At 52.3% G+C, this 18,313-nt stretch overlaps 1 protein-coding gene across 1 annotated transcript in view; it reads left to right on the top strand.

The window, feature by feature from the left end:
* The window catches only part of GREB1 (growth regulating estrogen receptor binding 1), an 84,079-nt gene that overhangs the window by 13,656 nt on the left and 52,110 nt on the right, over positions 1 to 18,313 (top strand). The window contains exons 3-8 of the mRNA XM_057741812.1: positions 3,012 to 3,131; positions 5,616 to 5,792; positions 11,293 to 11,475; positions 12,947 to 13,090; positions 14,315 to 14,443; positions 18,121 to 18,234. Of these exons, the coding sequence (XP_057597795.1) occupies positions 3,012 to 3,131; positions 5,616 to 5,792; positions 11,293 to 11,475; positions 12,947 to 13,090; positions 14,315 to 14,443; positions 18,121 to 18,234 (867 nt within the window). The remainder of the gene's footprint in view (positions 1 to 3,011; positions 3,132 to 5,615; positions 5,793 to 11,292; positions 11,476 to 12,946; positions 13,091 to 14,314; positions 14,444 to 18,120; positions 18,235 to 18,313) is intronic.

Below are 18,313 nucleotides of genomic sequence, written 5' to 3'. Positions count from 1 at the left end.
GGGGAGGGGTTGGTGAACAGGAGGAGACGCTTGTGGATTTGCCAGTTGTCATCAGCCAAGCACTCAGCTTGAGCCCCTGGTTTCCGCATCATAGAACTTGGTGCAGAGGGCTTGTTTTGTCTGTCCAGCTGTCTGCCAGGGTCTCTTATCTTATTGCTGTCCTTCCTCAGACAATAACATTAAGGATGCTTTTTAAGACCAGGGTGCTGGTATCCCAAAGACCCCTTGATCTGTTAACATTTTCTGTATTTGCCAGGGCAGTTCAGTGGGGCCTTGTTCCTTTGTTTTCCAAGTTAGGGGTATTATACCCTCCTTCTAGGAGAGAAGCCTTTTACGTGTTTTTTTGTTTGTTTGTTTGTTTTAAAGAAAGACCAACCAAACAAAACAAATACAACCCCAGTATTTGGGGATAAGTATTTATTTATTCAACAAGATGCAGGTAAACTCCTGTAATCCCACCCACTCAGCATGTCATACAGTTTCTTCTTGTGGAAAGAAAACAAAATTTACTCTAAACATTAAAGCCAATACCCTCATACTCCATGGGGTGAAGCGCTCCTGTGGAATCTCTGGATTCCCGTGATTGAGTTTTAAGGTCCTAAGCTCCCCATCCAGTTGGTTTTGTCTAAGGCCATTTTAAAGCTCTCATCCTGCCAGGAGACCTTGGTAAACAGTCTGGTTTAGTCTGGCCCTGGTTAGGAAATCTCCTCGGGCTTGTTGCTGGCTGACGGATTCCATCAAAGACCCTGAAATGTCTGATGTAGACCTTTGACCTTTAATCCTGCTTTCTTAGCAGCGACTGGATTTTGAGCCCTTTCTTTGACTTTCAGAGGCTTAAGACCCTCCTCTTTCATTCTTTCCGAGAGTCTGGATTCCTGTTCTTTTTGGTCGAACAGGATAACGTGCAGACATTCCTGTGTGTGCCCTCAGAGCTCCAAAGTCCCCGGCTTTCTCTCCCCTATTCACAATAATTGTTGGTGCTTTTCTCTGCCCCCCACCCTGAGCCCCTGGAGGTGAGTCTCTGGCTCACAGACTAGTCTTGATTTTGCAGAGAGCCTTCTAAGCCACCTACTGCATAGGTGGCTAAAGGATGGTTTGAGCCCCTGGGGGACCCAACCTGCATGGCTGGTGCTTGGGGTCTGGGCATGACTCCACCTTCTGCTAAAACCATCCCTGCCTGCATTTAATGGCAGGAAGGAGGCCTCTGAAGAAGGCTTTGGAGTTTATCCCTCTAACCCCTTTTGTGTTCTTCCTGGGTAATCTTTGTACAGTCTCCCCGCCACCTCTGTGTCCTCTAGTTCTGGAGGGGTGGAGACACTAGGAATTCTTGCTCACTTCCTGCTGTGACCTTCCCAAGGTCATGGTCCTGGGCTGGCCTGAAATGTTGAGTTTCTTCTGCCTCTTGTCCTTCCTACACATTTAAAGTGGTGGCCACCCTGAGGTTATGCTCCCAGCCTCCTGTACTGATTAAATCACACCTGGAATGTTCTGTGCAACTCTGAGGGCCATATTTCCCCATAGACTGTCACAGCTCAAAGTGACCGTCTATGACCACCTCATTTAAAGAGGCAGGATCTGATGCACAGAGAGGTTAAGTAACTTTCCTGTGGCCACACAGACAGTGGCAGACCCAAGGACTAAAACTCGAGTTTCCAGATTCCTAGTCGATCTCTTTCTGCTGCACACAATTTCATCATTAACCTAAAGCCACGTAACTCACTGGATGGATGGAAGGTGTGAGAACCAAGTAAGATGCGAGTAGAAGGAATGGCAGCAAAGGGGCCAGCACTGGAGGAGGAGACAGAGAAACAAAAAAGGAAGAAGCAACTATCTCCTGGCCTCGTGTGTCGGAGGAGGCGCGTGATGACTATTGCGTGGAGAAATCCAGATGCTATTTATGAAATGACATTTAATGATAGACAAGTTGAGAAAGATTTTTTACCCAAAATATCTGTGAAAAGAAGGTAGAAGGAGTTTGAATATCCATTGATGTGAAACCCTCTTTCTCTAGCCGGCTGGGTAAATAAGGTATAACCGTGTGTGCTTGGACCAGCTGGGGAGTCTTTTCCTGAGCGTGGCCTCTGCGCGAGGCATTCTGCCAGCAGCCTGAATTACAGAGATGAATAAGGGCAGGGGCCTTGCTCTCTGGGAGCTGAGAGCCTGTGGGGAAGACCATCCGTTTTATTGCTGTGATGAAACTCACGCACAGGGAGAGTGGGATTTCCCTGAGCCGATTTCTGGCTTTCTTGGCTGGTTCCATACTTGCCATTACTCCTGAAATACTATTTCACTTAAAAACAGTTTCCTAAAGTCTTAAAGTCACATGGGAGGGCCTGGCCCTGTTCTGGAATGGCTTTTCTTGTGAGTCTGGCGGGATTCGGGTGTGTTTGTATTTCTAGTGTGTACACATCCAGTTCTCCCTTGGGGATAAATAACGGCAGATAGTTTCACTCCTCTCTTCTTCACCGTAAAGGCCATTCACACTGTATTTTGGGTTCTAAACCAAGTGACGCAGTGAGTGCCAAGAACAGCAGCTTGGATGTCGGGTATCCCTGGGAACACGCTGGCTGTGCTGCTTAGCGGTTTGTCGAATCGCTGGGTCTCTCTGAACCTTGGTTTCCTTACCTGGAACGTGGTCCATGTGTTACACCGGGTTCCTCCCACACAGATGTTTTTGGAGCGCCTACTGCGTGCAGGCTCCATGCTCAGGACTTGTCAACAACTGTATCCGCACTGAACCCTGCTGCTTGTGCAAATGTGTGCAGCTCTGGGGGCTGGGAGGGGACATGGACCTGAATTTGAAGTCACAAGGCCAGGCTTGGAGCCGGAGCCTGTGACCTTGAGAGAGACATCCAGCCTGAGTGGGCCTTGGCTTTCACCGCTAGTAAAGAAGGGCGGTGATGCCTGGCGTGAACAGTGTGTCTGTGAGGACTGGTTAATCCTAACTAGCTGGGACTCGCCGCGTGCTTGCTACTTCCGCCTTGCTCACTGCCCCCCTTTCCCACGTCCAGGTGGAAGCCGAGTGGACAATGAGGAAGAGGAAGAGGAGGGGGACGGGGGACTGGAGCAGAGCTGTCCCCCAAACCCCTATCAGATGCACCCCCCGCCCGAAGGATGCTGCACCACGGACGGTGAGATGCCCGCCGGGCTGTGTGCTGCGGGGCCCCGAGGTGCGAGCCGTGGCCAGGCGTGCCCTCCCGTCTCGCAGCACCGGCTGCACCGCATGGGGCTCTGTCAGGCTCACAGCCCTCAGTCTCTCTTTGCACAGCCTCACCATTACAAATGGATTCAGATCCAAAAGTTAATTTTTCTGCGTTGGCTGTTTGAAAACTAGGGTATCCCAACTCAGACCGGCTTGCACCATGTGTTTAACTCAGTGTTGATGAGTAGGAATCATCTTTCACATCTGTTGGTACTTTGCTGTTGAAAAAGCAGATATATCAATAGGTTATCTCAGGAACCCTGTAACGTCGGTCATGTCATCCTCATTTTGCTGTTGAGGAACTGAGGCTTGGAGCTGCCGGGTGGGTGACACCTCTGTTCAGTGATGGGAGCTTGTGCTCTGCGCTCCAGGGTCTCTGAGCGTGCCTCTGGCTCTGCTGCCCCCTCGCCCAACAAACGTGCTGAGTGGTCGGAAGTTCACCTATCCTGTCACCATGCCAGTCAAGAGGTGTCACTACTTAGTTGGTCAGTTGATTGGTTACAATAATTATTGAGCCCCTGCTCTGAAAATATGGAGATAAAAGTTCCAAGAATTCCCAGTGTCGCAAAGTTGTGTAGGTGAGCAGACCCTCTGCACGCAATGTAGAAAGTGCTGGGAGGGTGGGGTGGGCCAGCAGGGGTGCATGGGAACACAGGAAAGGCTCCTAGTGCAGGCAGAGGGTTTGGGGAAGGCTTCCTGGACGAGGAGTCCTTTATCTGGGTTTTGGAGGATCAGCAGGAGTTAGCCAGGAGACTGTGAGAGGGCTGGGGGACGTGCGATATTCCCGACAGAGGAGCGACGGGTGCAGAGGCTTAGAGGGGAACTGCTAGTTTCTGTAGGTAGGGGCCTGAGAGGTGGCCCGGCAGGGCTTGGAGAAGTGGCGAGGTGGGTTGTGGAGGCCCCTTGCACTCTGCGTGGGGGCCTAGACTTGACCTTCTGCGTGGTGGCCGGCAGGGGAGGGATCCGCCCTCACTGGGGCTGCTGTCCCAGGGAAGGGGAAACCAGTACAGTGGTCCTTCATGATGCAGGACTCCTGGTGTCCAAGTGCCAAAAGGCTGCCTGATTAAATTAGGGAATGGCAAACTCTCCAGTGGTCATTGCCATGATTTTCAAAGAATTTCCACGTGAGCGCAGTAAACGTTGACTGCCCACGACCTGTTTTTCTCCAGCTCTTCAGAAGGGAGGGGCTGCTGTGCAGACTGGGAGGGGCCCGGGTCATGGAGGTAAAGACCTGCTGGGCCCTTGACCTCACCTGTGGGAATTTAACTTCATCGAGACGACGCAGGGGAACCACCCCAAGCCTGAGAGCCAGACCTGGCTCCATCCTGGCCCCGCTCTGAGCAGCTTTGAGCAAATAACTTAACCTCTCTGAGCCTTGTCTGCAGCTGGGTCAGGACCACTTCCCCAAAGGTGATCAAGTGTGAGCTTTCCAGGGCTTCTCCCATCTGGTGCTGTACACAGTGGGCGCTGTTTCCTGCTTCGCCCAGGGGCAGGTGGGAGAACTCAGAGCCAGTGCATTGTAAATGGTAAAGCAGACTCACCGGGGGAGAATCTTCTTAAAGTTCCGGAGAGTTTTGCAGGGGAGGCCTTGGAATCATCAGGGTTCTCGTTAACTCTCATCATCCCTGTGGGTAATTAAAGATGGAAAAGCACAGGGGGTCAGGCTGCATGTGCCTTCAGGGAGAGAGATTCCCAGAAAGGGCCCATCCAAATAAATCTCAGCTGTTTCCCTCGTCGTCCTGTTTTCCCTAGGTATTTTTGGACACAATTTTTAAATAGGAAATAGGTTTAAAAGCTCTGAAATAGAAAAAGTTCAGGTGTGTAGAGTGAAAGTCTGCCTCTGCTGCTGAGGCCCCTTGAGGCCACCCGTGTCACCGGGTCCTCAGCCCGTATTCCTGCCACGTGCCCATGCCACGTGCCCGTAAAACACAGGGTGGAAAAGACATCACATTACAGCCCCTTACAGCTTTATCTTGTCTGCATTTTAATCTGCCGTCGTTGGTCTACCCCTTTTTCCCGTTGAGCTCCGTTTGTACCTTAATGTGTGTTTTACCCCAGTAGTCATAAAAACAGAAAGAGGTTAAGTGTCACGAATGATGATAGTTCTAATTTTATCTTTCAGAATTAACTATTTCTATTTTTATTTTATCTTTATTTTCAGAATTAATTAATTTTATTTTTTTATTTTTTATTCTTTCTAATCACTTTAATGTGAATAGTTGTAATCGGCAAGTGAAAAGCATGTAAGGATAACGCACTTGAGTGTCCTCAGAGTTAATGTGAAAGTCAACCAGGTCCAGAGGCGAGGGTGGTTGCTGATGAGATCACACCGTCCTCACCCCTTTGCCTCGTGGATCCTGGTTCTGCGGGGGCCGCTCGCTGGGCAGCGTGTGAGCCTGTCCGTCCCTCCTAGGGTTCTGCCAGGCGGGGAAGGACCTGCGTCTCGTCTCCATCTCTAACGAGCCCATCGATGTCCCCGCGGGCTTCCTCCTGGTGGGCGCCAGGTCCCCCAGCCTGCCGGACCATCTGCTGGTGTGTGCCGTCGACAAGAGGTTCTTGCCGGATGACAACGGACACAACGCCCTTCTTGGTAAGTTCCTCCTCTGCTCTTCTCTGCGACTGTGGCTGCATGGCGCATGGGGACAAGGAGGGCCATTGGTCCCCTTGGGGGACAGGCCCCCTTTGGCATCTTCTTCAGCAGGTCACACCATCCCGTTTATTCCTCATTCTGTGGGCTATTTCTTTGTGGAATGGAACGCAAATGAGAGTTATTTTAAGATGTGACTACCTTCCTGTAGAAAGCGCATCAACTAGTACTAATTTTTTTTTATACTTATAGTCATCAGACCTTTACTAAGTGCCTACCTGAGTCAGGAATGCGATCCAAACCCTGTCCTAGGTGCTGTTGGAAGCCAGCAGACATGAGGCAGGAGGAGAATGTCCCTGCCTCGAGGACAGTCATGCTCTGAGGGACTGCCAGGCATCCTCTACCGCTCTCTCCTTCGCTTTACCTCTCCCATCTACCAGCCCATCATTCTTATCCTGGCTTAACAGATGGTGGCCTTGGACCTGTTAATGAACTTGCCCAAGGGTGCACAAGGAAAGGAACAGGGCCAGGATTCAAACTCAGGTCTTCCTGGTTCCAGACTGTACCCTCTAACTACCACACCCCAGCATCCTATACCTGGTCGAGATCAACCTAGGGGAGTGGTGACTTTGATCTTTGGAACCACCTCTGGCCCATGGAAGCCCCAGCTTTAGTTCAGAGTTGAGGCCAAGCCTTACCAAGCCTGGCTGTTCAGGCATTCATTGAGCTCTTACTGTGTGCCCGGCCCTGTGCTCAGCACACTCCCCCATTAGTGGAGAAAAATCAGGGCAGGTGTGAGGTTTGGACCGAGAGCCCAGTGAGCTGGCTTCAGCCCCATGTCTGACTGCAGGTTGCTGTGTGGCCCGGGCCTCAGTGTCCTCATCTGTAGAGTGGGCAGGTGCTTTCTACAAGACCCCTCATCTGGCCTCGCGTCTCCTTTGCAGGAGAGCTGTGCAGGCAGATGGGTTGGTAATGATCTCTATTTCAGATGTAGCCTCAGGAATAGTCTTCATGGCAGAAGCAAGTTTGACCATGAGAATTTATGGGAAAACGTCTATGTTAAACTTATCCGCCTGCCCCCCAGTCCCTTCTGTACTTCCCACGTGTACAGACGTTTAAACCTCACTTTTGTGCTTGATACGGCCCCCAAGGCTGGGTAGGTAATGCACTTCAGTGGACATTTATCGAGGACGTTTTATGTCTGAAGCTCTGTGCGAGGGACCGAAGGGTGGATCGAGGGGGGAAGTGAGGACTGACCCAGAGAAGAGAAAGAAATGGTTCCTGCCACGAGGGTCGGGGGGACATGCCACAACCGTGTGTAGACTCTGAAACACGTCAGACAATTACTCACTGGAGGGACAGACACGGCTCTGGGGCAGTGCCCAGGGAGAGAAGAAGTTGTGGCCAATTCTCAAGGCAGGTCTGTGGGCTTATTGTCACAGTTTTGTTTGTTTGCTTTACTTTTTATTGGAGTATAGTTGATTTACAATGTTGTGTTAGTTTTAGGTGTACAGCAAAGTGAATCAGTTATATATATATATACATATATCCACTCTTTTTTTTTTTTAAGATTCTTAAGGGGAGGGAGGGATAAATTTGGGAGATTGGGATTGACATATACACACTACTGTATATAAAATAGATAACTAATAAAAAACTGCTGTGTAGCACAGGAACTCTGCTCAGTACTCTGTAATGGCCAATATCGTAACTAGTTTTTGAAAGCAAGAATAATCCAGAAAATCAACTCTGCCAAGGCAGCTCGTGGAGTCACTGCATATCAGATTTAATTTGCTTATCAAGGCGGATGGACCGAGTGGGGGAGATGGGCTGGTGACTTGGTTGGTGTTTGATCTGGCCGTGGCTAGGGCTTTGCCTGAATTCCTCCCCTTTGTGACTGTAAAGGAATTGCCAGGGCAGTAAATCAAGGAGGCTCTGTGTCTCGAAATGTGAAGACAAGAATCTTTCAGTTCATTCACCACCAGCCCGGGGAACAGCTTCGGCCCCTCAGGCGGGGAGCATAGAGGAAGTGGGGTCTTTGTTAATTGCTTGCCAAAAAGCCATCGGAGGTGGGGAACAGGGGCCTGCTGGTAATAACCTAGGCTTTCTTCTTTTAAAATAACTTTATGCTCTCAGCTTGCACACTTAGCACTGTTTAGGTTTCCTGCAATTAACCCTGATGGCTGCACGGGACAAGGTGGCCCCACAGCCCTCTGGGGGCTGGGGCTGAGCGCTTTTTAGTGACCTATGAAGTGGAGGCTGTGGAATATCTTAGGCTAAGCAGCAGCTTTAGGCACCCCTCCCCACATAATTTATAAGGAAGGGAGGGTTGTTTTAGTGACTTTGAATCAACTGAGGGATTTGGTCTGAGAAAGCGAAAAGATTAAAAACTAGGTGTGTGTTTCAGTTTTTTGAAATTGGCTGATAGCTAAGACAGAGGAGGAGAAAACATCCAGCTAGAATGTTCATGTCTGAGACGGGAGCAAAGGAGCTCTTTGTTCATCCACCAGGCAAGTAATTAAGCATTTATGGAATGTTGAACCCCAAACTGAAGGTGGACTTTAAATTCAGCCCAGGGCCCCATAGCCAAGTCGGACCTGGTCCTTCCTGGGAGCTCATAGCCTGTGGGAGGGCCCGGGCAAACCAGGACTCAGCTTGGACCCGTGACCGCAGACATCAAGCTTCCAGGAAGTCTCGGTGCAGCGGGTCCCAGCCGGGGGCTTAAGGTGCTGCAGGATTCTGAAGGACACACCGGCTCCTGGGGATGGGAGAGTATCTCAGAAGAGTTGGTGATGGAGTCGGCTCATGAGAAATGGGTGGATTGCCAGTTGGAGACAGACAGCAGCGGCAGGGGATGGACCGAACAGAAGCTACTTTACTGGGCACTTCTCATGTGCCAGGAACTGTTCTAGGTAAAAATGAGGTGGGTGAGTGAGGTGGGTATGTTACTACCTGGCATTTAGATGTGAAGACACAGAGGCACGTGCGGTAGACGGAGGTGTGCCTGTCCTTACTGTCCTGGAAGGGCCAGGGTTTCCACTTTTATATCTGAACCACAGGAGGAGCCCCTTCTGGTCTGTGGCTCCCCTCCCCGCATCTGGAATGGAGCCAGGGTCTCACAGCCCACAGTTCTCATGGGACCGAGGCCTGTAAGCTATCGAGCTGTTTCTGGAGAGGGATGGCGGTGCTGGCCTTGGCGAAGTGCTCTGAGCATCCTTGGTTTTGTGGTTCTGTTTCTTGTTCATCGTTTTTTCAACCTCCAGGGTCAGAATCCCTTCCGGGGAGCCTGGAAGGCTTCTGAGGGCCTCATTCTCGGATGGCCATTGAGCTGTTTGTCTCAAGGTTCCCAGGTTGGAGACCAAAGAATAAATAAAAACATTAGATTATAAAGTTAGGAGACATTAGGGACTTCCCTGGCGGTCCAGTGGTTGAGGGTCTGTGCTTCCACTGCAAGGGGTGGGGTTTAATCCCTGGTCAGGGAGCTGAGATTCCACATGCCACGTGGGTGTAGCCAAAAATATTAAAAAAATAAAATAAAATCAGAAAATGGATTGAATAAACAAAAAAAAGTTAGAACACATGAGAAACATTAAGGCATTAGAAAATAAAAGCATATCAAAGTGTGTGCAGAGATGCTGCGTGTTCACCTTGACAGTTACCTTGGTTCCTGTCTCCTCCTTCCCTCCCGGTATTTGCTGTCTCCCCTGTGCCCGGCACTAGTTTGTATACAGACACTTACACACACAGATGCGACCCATGCCTCCCCGTGGACGTACCATGCTTCCGGTCCTTTGGAAGCACGGGGATAGTTATGGGGGAAAGTACACAAATTTCAGTAGCTGTAACAGCAAGGAAGAAGTTATGAGGTCTGTCGTCAACATGAAGTCCAGTTGGGAATTCAGCAGAGCAGCAGGAGGATTGGGAGGTAAGCAGGAGACGGGGGTGGGGGCGTGGGAGGCAGCTTGGAGGCTGTGCCTGTGGGTCTGTACCCCGTTCTCACGCTAGAATCCAGTGCATCACTTTCTGGATCTACTCTGGGCAAAGCAGCTACGTAGCCTCTCCAGTTCTCATTTCCCAAAGGAAGGTTTTGCTGTCCTGACCGACGGGTGGTTGCATCACTTGAGCTGAGTGCCCTGTCTGGGTGACAGTGAATGGCAAGGACGCCACTGGTTTTCTCTGCCTGTCCGTTTCCTCCCTGCCCCTTTAACAGCAAGTAACCATAGAGCACAGTGTTGGCATTTCTTCGGTACCTTGTCTGTTTCCTCTGGTACAGAGGGCATAGGAGTCTAGAAGGATAAAGTAACCTGTGCCTGCCTTCTTAGACCAAGAGATTTGTCCTTAATTCTCATGCCTTTTAAGGAATATTCAATTTGCTTAAATAGATCAGAGAATCCAGAAGTTTTCTGTGATATAGACGTCATCTTTCCCTGTGGAGACTGTTTTGAACCTTCACAAACTGATGTTATTTTGGACAGTAGCCAGAGACCTCAAGATTAAAAGCAGAGCTTATGCACAGAACCCCACGGCCCTCCTGGCCTAAGTCGAAATGCCCTTTGTAAATTTGTCAGCCAGAGGATACGATAAAATAAATTAGTCTCAGCTTCAGGATGTCTCCCCAAAGGACCTTGTTCATAGAAACCAGACCTACCAGTGGGCGAGGCAAGGTCGTGGGGAAGGCCTTTGCGAGATAGTGAACTTCAGCGAGCAAGGTCATCAGATAGAAAAGCTAAATCATCACATTTCTCTTGTATTAACAGTTCTGTTGATTTCGGTTTGAATAGACTTTACAGTTTGTAAAGGTCTTTCAAACACGTTCTCTGGATTTGAATAGTTCATGGGAGGTGGTTTTGTCATCGCCTCTGTAAAGCGAGCCTTACCAGAGCCTCAGAGCTGAACTGTCATTTCCCAGAAAGCCCACCTCTGGCCTCGGGCAGCAGGATGCTGACACAGGCCTCCACCCTCTAGGCGAGTGTCTCCACTCCGCGGCTGCTGGGCCCACAGATGTCACTTGCCACCACCCTGGCCGTGCACGGGGGACCTCTTGATTTCTTTTCTGCAACTTGTGGGATCAACTTACTTGACTCCTGGAGGGAATTTTGGACTCTGAAGAGGGCTCCCTATGTATCCAGTCACAGGGGTCTGATTGCTTTGCCATTCCGTGACTGGCCAGCCCCGAAGGAGATGGGGACACAGCAGGTTATTGCAGGTTCTTGGTCAGTGTCCTGTCCCGTAGGACGCATAGGCTTTACACACGCCCCTGAGCAAGTTCAGTCTCAGTCTTCCAAGCTTGCCTGGGCACATCTCTATGACCCAGTCCTCTTGGGCCTCCTTCTGTTTGCATCCAGGTCATCTTGACCCCTGGGCCAGCAGGAGCCAACAGGGACCTCTGCCCCCTGGACTTCCCTGTTGGTGGTACAGGACGTGATTGCCTAGTGAACGATGTATGGCTTGGAGGGGACTTTAGTGTAAGGTGGGAACCATCATGGTTTGTTTCCTCCCCCAGGTTTCTCTGGGAACTGTGTCGGCTGTGGGAAGAAAGGCTTCTGTTACTTCACGGAGTTCTCCAATCACATAAATCTGAAGCTGACCACCCAGCCCAAGAAGCAGAAACACTTGAAATATTACCTGATACGCAATGCACAAGGGACTCTGGGCAAAGGGCCTCTCATTTGCTGGAAAGGCTCAGGTGAGCAGCTCTTTGGGGGTGGGGCGTGTGAAGGGGGCACCTCCCAGCGAGCCAGGGGCCTGTCGGCCCGACTCCGGGCTGAGACTGCTCTGCAGTGGGTACCATTTGGGGCAAGAACTCAGCCCTGTGAAATTAAAATGCGACTTCACACTGTGGGTGTCTAGTTGATAGTATCAGCCCAATTGCATAGGAGATTTCAAAGCTGATACAGGGCCACACCGTGCTGCGCCTTCTTGTGACAAGTATTTGGGGCAAGGTTCTCAACCAGGGATGGTTTTGTCCCCCAGGGGATATTTGGCAGAGTCTGGGGACATTGTGGGTCACTGTGACTGCAGAGCGTCACTGGCATCTCATGGGTGGCAGCCAGGGGTGCTGCTAAGTCGTGCAGTGTCCCGGGCAGCCCCCGCTCCCTCAAAGAATTGTACAGCCCAGTGTCAATGGTGCCAAAGTTGAGAAACCCCGACTTAGAGAAAACTCAGCTCAAATAGCCCCCTCCCTGCCCTGCAGCCTATTAACCGTGAACAGAAAGACCGCCTTCCTGTGCTGGTCCTTGCAGAAGTGAGTGGGCTCCAGCTTTAGGAAAGGACTGCACTCCGCCCTTCTCTGTCTCCCTGTACCCTCATGGCTGCAGGGTTGGATTTTCCATGCTCAGGTACTCTCTGAGATACACCGCCCTCAACTCCCCACCCCTCCGCCACCAACTGTGGAGGGACATGTCCTAGGAGGGTTCTCGGCGAGGTACCTGGGAGGGCCAGCCTGTCGTCCATCACTTGTCTGTGTTGGTTCACTCTGGTCACCTGGAGTCTTCTAGACAGCTTTAGCGAGTAGAAGAGAGGGCTTCAGGAGAGACTGGCTCTGGGCGTTCTTCCTCTGTTCCCTCCCCTAGCTCCTCTCCTCCCCTCTCCTGTTCTTGCATCCCTCAGGAAATATTTTTTGAGCTCCTATTACATACATGTCTGTCATTTTTCTAGGTCCTGGGGAGGCAGTGGTTCTTCCCTTTGTGGGAGCAGATAAGAGTCCTTGATCACATGCCATGACCAAGCACCTCTCAGGTTAGATACGTCACTGGGAGTTAATCTTCCTGACAGGGAGTGATTTAGAGGATGGAGGACAGTATTAGCTCTTCCTTTACCTTTGAGTAAAACTCTGTTCTTCCCTCGGATTTGAAGGGTGGCGATGGAAGGTCTCGTTTGTATCATGTGTTTCTCTTTCCCCCAAATGGTCACCATCGCTGCTGTTCCTGGCAACAGAGCTGTCCCTCAGGTGGATCCCCTGCCTTTGGCACCGAGCCTGGGGCGTGTCGCACCCCCTCCTCCCCTGGCTACACCGAAGCAGAGACTAGGATGGCGTCGGCACCACTGTGGTTGTCTGTACCTGGCTCTCCTGCAGGACAGATTCCAGTCTAGGAAGTCACCTCGCGCTATTGGGGAGGAGCAGGGCGTTGGTTTTCACGTGTGCATCTTTCCCGCAGAGTTCAGAAGCCGGCAGGCATCCGCGGGTGCGTGTTCCAGCTCTCTGTTCCCACCGCTGGAGAGCTCCGGGCCACCGGCTCCCTTCCCCAGCGAGCCCGGTCCTGGGACAACCCCCAGCATCCCGCTGGGAGCACCGCAGGCAGGTGAGGTGATGGAGCAGCACGGGAGGTGCCAGGAGTGGGCTTTAGTGTCCGCAACGTTCTGACTGGGAAATTGAGGCACAAAGGTGCTTGTCTAGGATCTCACGGGCAGTAGATTTGATAGCAGGCATTTCTGGTTCATGAACTTGGCGTTTGCCGTGCTGAACAGACCTGGTAAGCACGACCGCTAAGAGGCTGCACCTGGGCTGGGAGCACACTGTCCTCCAGAGGCACCGCGTTCCCTCTTCCATGTGGTATCTGCCGTTATCCTCATGGTGCCCGGGCCACCTGGGGCCTGTCACACCTTGGCATCTGGAGGGATCCCTGTGTTCGTCGTCAGAACACCTGGGTGTGAGTTCCAGCGCTGCTGCCTCTTAGCCGAGTGATTTGGGCCACTCCTTTTAACTCTGAATCTCCGTTTCCTCATCTGTACAGTTGGAGAAAATCTTTTCTGTCTAATTTGCAGGGTGGTGGTAAAAATTAAGCATGATGATAGTGATAGCAGGTGCTTGGTCCTTACAACCTTCTGTTAGCTCACGTTGTCCTCACGGGGCTACGTTATTACCCCCGTTTTCTAGATGAGGACGTAGAGGGGTGATCTAAGTTAAGGAAGGTTACACTGTGAGTACGTGGCAGAGCTGGGGCTCAGACACGGGTCGTCCGACTTCAGAACCCCGCCCATAACCCCCTCACCGAGCTGCCTCAACACGGGAGACGTTTTCTGCTATTCCTGACTCTGGAGTACCTTCTAGACCATTCTGGCTGATGTGGGTGACTTAGAAGACCAGAATCTACAATTGCCCCCAGAATTTTCCTCGGGCCAGGCCCCGTGGGCAGCCTGGATCTGGGTGACAGCAAACCTGACTGCTTTCCTGAGTGTGTGTGACGACCCTGAACTCGGAAGGGTGAGCGAGAGGGTGGAAGGAAGGTGGAGCAGGTGCAGGGGTGCTCCCAGAATCCAGGGGACCCGCTGGCTGCTCGCATCCCCCCAGCCCTTCTCTCACCGGGAGTGCTCAGTGGAGCACACGTAGGCGTGTGTGCACACACGTGTGCATGTCCACGGGTGTCTGTGCTTTCTCGGGGGGGCAGAATCACTCTGTCAAGAGTTCTGACCCCCGATGGGCCGCATCAGTGGAAAGCTCATTTGTAAGCTGGAGGAAGAGTCATTTCCAGCTTGCTGGGCTCACAGAGCACCCTGCTCTCTCCCCTTTTTCTCTCTGCTGTCAGGACCAGCCTCCGATCACCTGTCACTCACTGCAGCTGTGAGTCCAGCTGTTTTCAATGGCAGAGATTCCCCGAAGCACCAGCTGCTGTTGAAGAACAGCCTTTCCGCCGTGCCGCCTCCCTCGGCCTTAGGTAGCCTTGCCTGTCCTGTTCGGGGGCCTTGCTCTGCTCTGGGCCAAGGCAGGTGGCGGGGGAGGGGGCACGTGGGAGCCACCGTGCCGGGGACCCTGAGCCTCCGGGAGTCTGGGGGCTTGGAATGAGAGTCAGGCCAGGTCAGCAGGTGCCTCCTAAGTCTGCGGGGCTGTGCCCAGGCCCTGGTGCTGGGTGGGGCCGTGGCTTCAGGCCCTGACTTAGGTGGTAGGTGTGTGCCAGGATACAGCAGGAGCCCGTTATGGGCGGCTGACCTTTAGCACTGCGGGCCTCGCATCAGGAGGGCTGGAGAGTTCTGGAGAAATGGGGCAGTGTGGTGTCGCGGGAAGAAGAACATGGGCTCCAGAATCAGAAAAACAAGAATTCGAAACCCAACTCTGTCTCTTATTAGTCGGGGGATCTTGGACAAATCTGGCTAAACATTCCCGTGTCTGGAGATGAGAATTCTGCTCTGAGGCAGTGAGACTAGAGAGGCGCTGTGTGGGAATTCAGGGCACATCTGGCAGTTCACTAAAGGGCACCCTTATCGCACCTGCCTCAGCCCCGTCATTGAGCTGGCCTTTTCAGGGAGGGCTTCCTGGGGGGGGTGACAGCTGAGCTGCAGTGGACAGTTGGGGAAGCATTAATTAGAGATGGGGTGGGAGGAAGTGAGGAAGAGGGGTGAGGAGGGGAGGGTTCGAGTGAGAAAAGTGAGTGAAGGGGTTAAGCAGGGCTCCTGCTGGAGTAGAGGCTGTGGGTCGAGGAAGGGTCAGAGGCTGGGCAGCCCGGGGACCCCGCTCCGTGACTCTGGGCTCAGTGCGCTCCCTCCACGCTCACCTGGAGTCGTTTAATAGGCCAGTCTTACCCACTCCCCCTCCTGCATGCACACAGCTAAATGAAGTATTAGAGCCCAAGACCACGTTTGGAAGAGCCCCGAGAAACCATCTAGTCCAACCTCTTTTGCAGGGAAGGGAAGTGCAGCCCAGAGAGGCACGGGCCTAGGTGCCAGGCTTCCCTGCTTCCGTGGCACAGCTGGTGGAGGACTTCCTGGGAGGGGGAACCGCCTCCCTCTTAGTTGAAGGAATGATGTCTTTTCTGCCTTGGGTCTGAGGTTTTCCAGTCATGACCAGAGTGTCCTTTCTGGAGTCCGAGGTCGAGCCCTGTACCCTCCCCAGCACGAGGAACCCTAGGCAGGCACCCACTTTTCCTTGCCAGACTGTTTCGTCTCGGTTAGGTGCTAAATTTAGGGCAGACAGTGGCCGAGGACTGGGCGTCTGGGGACAGGGACACGCGGCTGCCCGGAGGCCTGGGTGTGTCCGGCCTTCACCCTGGGCGGCGGGGACGGAGGGCCTCCCTTGGCCATGGCCCTACAAGGTTGGCTCTGGGGACCCAGCCTGAAGCTCCTCCTGTGGTGAATGGATGTGCTTCCTTGAGGGGAGATGGGAGATAGAGCCCCAATTTCCTACTGTGGTGTGGAACCTTCTGGAATCTGGCCCCAACCAACCTTTTAAACTCGCTCATCCTCCACTCTTTCTACTTGAGAACTCACGCCCCGGCTGCACTGGACAGCTCAGTGGCCTTCCCCTTCTGTGTCTATGCCCTGGTCACACATCCATGCCCTTCAAGGACTGTCCCCACCCACCTGCTATGCCTGCCCTTCAGAACGTAGCTCAGGTGTCACCTCCTCCCTGCAGGAGGGCTCTCTCCCTGGGACCTTTCCTTTTGCACGGCGGTTTGTGTCTGCTGGGCCAGTGGAGTTCCTGGGAGCAGGGCCAGCCTCACGGGCTCGGGGAGCCCAGGTGCTCCAGGGAGCACGACGGGTGCTGGCCGGGGCGGGGTGGTTGTGCCTTTAAGGGCACAGCCGCGGCTTCGTAGGTCCTGTGCCTCACGCCTGCTCTGGGGAGAGTTGGAATCAGTTTTAAGAAACTGCTTCTGACGCTACAAGGAGTGTTTAACAAGGGCTTGGGGGCTGTGGTACAGTGGTTCTCAGTGGAGGTGCTGCCCCTGCAGGATGGGGTGGGGGGGGGGGGAGTGGGGGAGGAGTTAGGAAATGTGTAGGGTCCTTGTTTTGGTTTTGCCAGCTCGGGGTCCGGGTGTGCAGTGCCTTCAGGGAGTGGGCTACGTGATGACGACGTGTCTCCCCCAGAGTGCCAAATAGGGTCCCCTTCCGCACCACCAGGACACACGGCCAGAAAGAGCTGGTCCACAGGGGCAGCTCCTGGTGACATCATTTTGGCAGAGGTCATGAGCTTAGAGGCCACGGAGAGACAGTTCTAGCATCCCAAAGGGAGAAAATACCTGTAGATCTTTTATCCTCAGTACCGAGGGCCTATCCCATTGCCCTCCCTGCTTTGGTGGTTTAATACAGTTTTTAGAGGGGCTGGCACCTCAGTCTTTGCGGGAGCTCTTGCACCGGCTCCTGAGGACAGCTGTCTGGGGAGGTGAAGATGTGGCTGTAAACGGAACAAAGCAGAAGCTGCCTCGGAGGTTGCGGGGGTCAGAGGAGCGCACCTGGTGGGAAGCTCTGCAAACAAAGAACTTCGTGTTTTTGACATTTCATTCACTTCGTTTCGTTCATTTCAATCGATCTAAAGAAGAGGTGAACATAACTTTGGGTCACTTTTAGGAGAGTCTAAAGCAATCATTCTCAAACTGCAGCACACGCAAGCATAACCAGCGTGCTTGTGCGTGAAGTGTTCTCTTCGTTTCCAGAGATCTGCGTCTGTACCCTGCGGGGGCGGACACTTTGAACAAGCTCCTGCTGGTTCTGTCCAGCTTCGTCTCAGGCCAGACTTGGAGAAACGTTGCTCTAAACCAGTGGTTCTCAGCCTGGTTGTGGTGTAGAATCACCAGGAGCTCGGGGGTCCTCAGGAGGCCTGTGGACATGCTGGGCTTCTGGTTTCCTTGGGATGGGGTTGCATCTGGGAATAGAGCGTTTTAAAATGTAAACTTTAATATGTCATGGTTGCGCGTGGAGCGCTAAATGTAGGGGAAATTTTGTGTCGGATGGGTCCCCAAAAATATGGTAACCAATTCTTGGTATTTTGAATCATCCAAGAACAGTGCATGAGTCACGCTCATGCTGTTCTGTGGCGTGGGCAGGGATGACTCATGAACAGCAGTGGGTACCAGCTTCTGTTCCCGTGGATTTTTTCAGTCTGAAATTAGCTTTCAAGGCCGGAGTTGGGGGTGGGGTTGGGGGTGGGGAGAGGTGCACAGATGGATCAGTACTGCCCCCAAGTGGTGAAACTGTGGTGGTGTGTTCGATGCAGCTGACGCTTGTCTATGGAAACACGTATAATTTACTGGGAAGTGCAGATGATGATGAGATGATGGTGTGGGTCCTGGTGGCTACCACTTATTGGGCCCAGACTCTGTGCATATCTTCTTCCTAGTCCTGATAAAACCCCCTTTCAGAGAAGGTTTTTTTATCTGGTTGTGAAGATGAAGGAGGTAAGGCTCGGAGAGCTAAAGCTTAGACACTGGCACAAGCTTTGGAATAAAACATTTCTGAAGGTCGTTGGGATATTTTCTTAAACCTAGATAGTTCCCTAGATGCTAAAACCCACTGTAAAACTGTGATTAAAAAAAATAACAAATACGTGTTTTCCAACTCAGGGGAACATTTTCTTTAAACTCATTCCTAGCGACAGCCTATTCATACTCTGAATGTTGTCTAGGTATCTTGTCAAACTCTGGGCCCCCCAAAAAACGCCACAAAGGGTGGTCTCCAGAATCTCCATCGGCTGCGGATGGTGGTCCCCCCCAGGGTGGTGGGAGCAGAGCTAAGTATGGTAAGTGATGAGAGCCTTGCCCCAGATCCAAGGCTTGGGTGCTAGTGGTGGTGGTGCTGCTGCTGCTAGTGTGTGTGTG

The sequence above is a fragment of the Hippopotamus amphibius genome, chromosome 7 (genome assembly GCF_030028045.1).
Source record: "Hippopotamus amphibius kiboko isolate mHipAmp2 chromosome 7, mHipAmp2.hap2, whole genome shotgun sequence".
In the NCBI taxonomy this organism is placed as follows: domain Eukaryota; kingdom Metazoa; phylum Chordata; class Mammalia; order Artiodactyla; family Hippopotamidae; genus Hippopotamus; species Hippopotamus amphibius.
The sequence above is the reverse complement of the archived record's forward strand: the minus strand, read 5'-3'. Positions and strand labels throughout refer to the sequence as shown.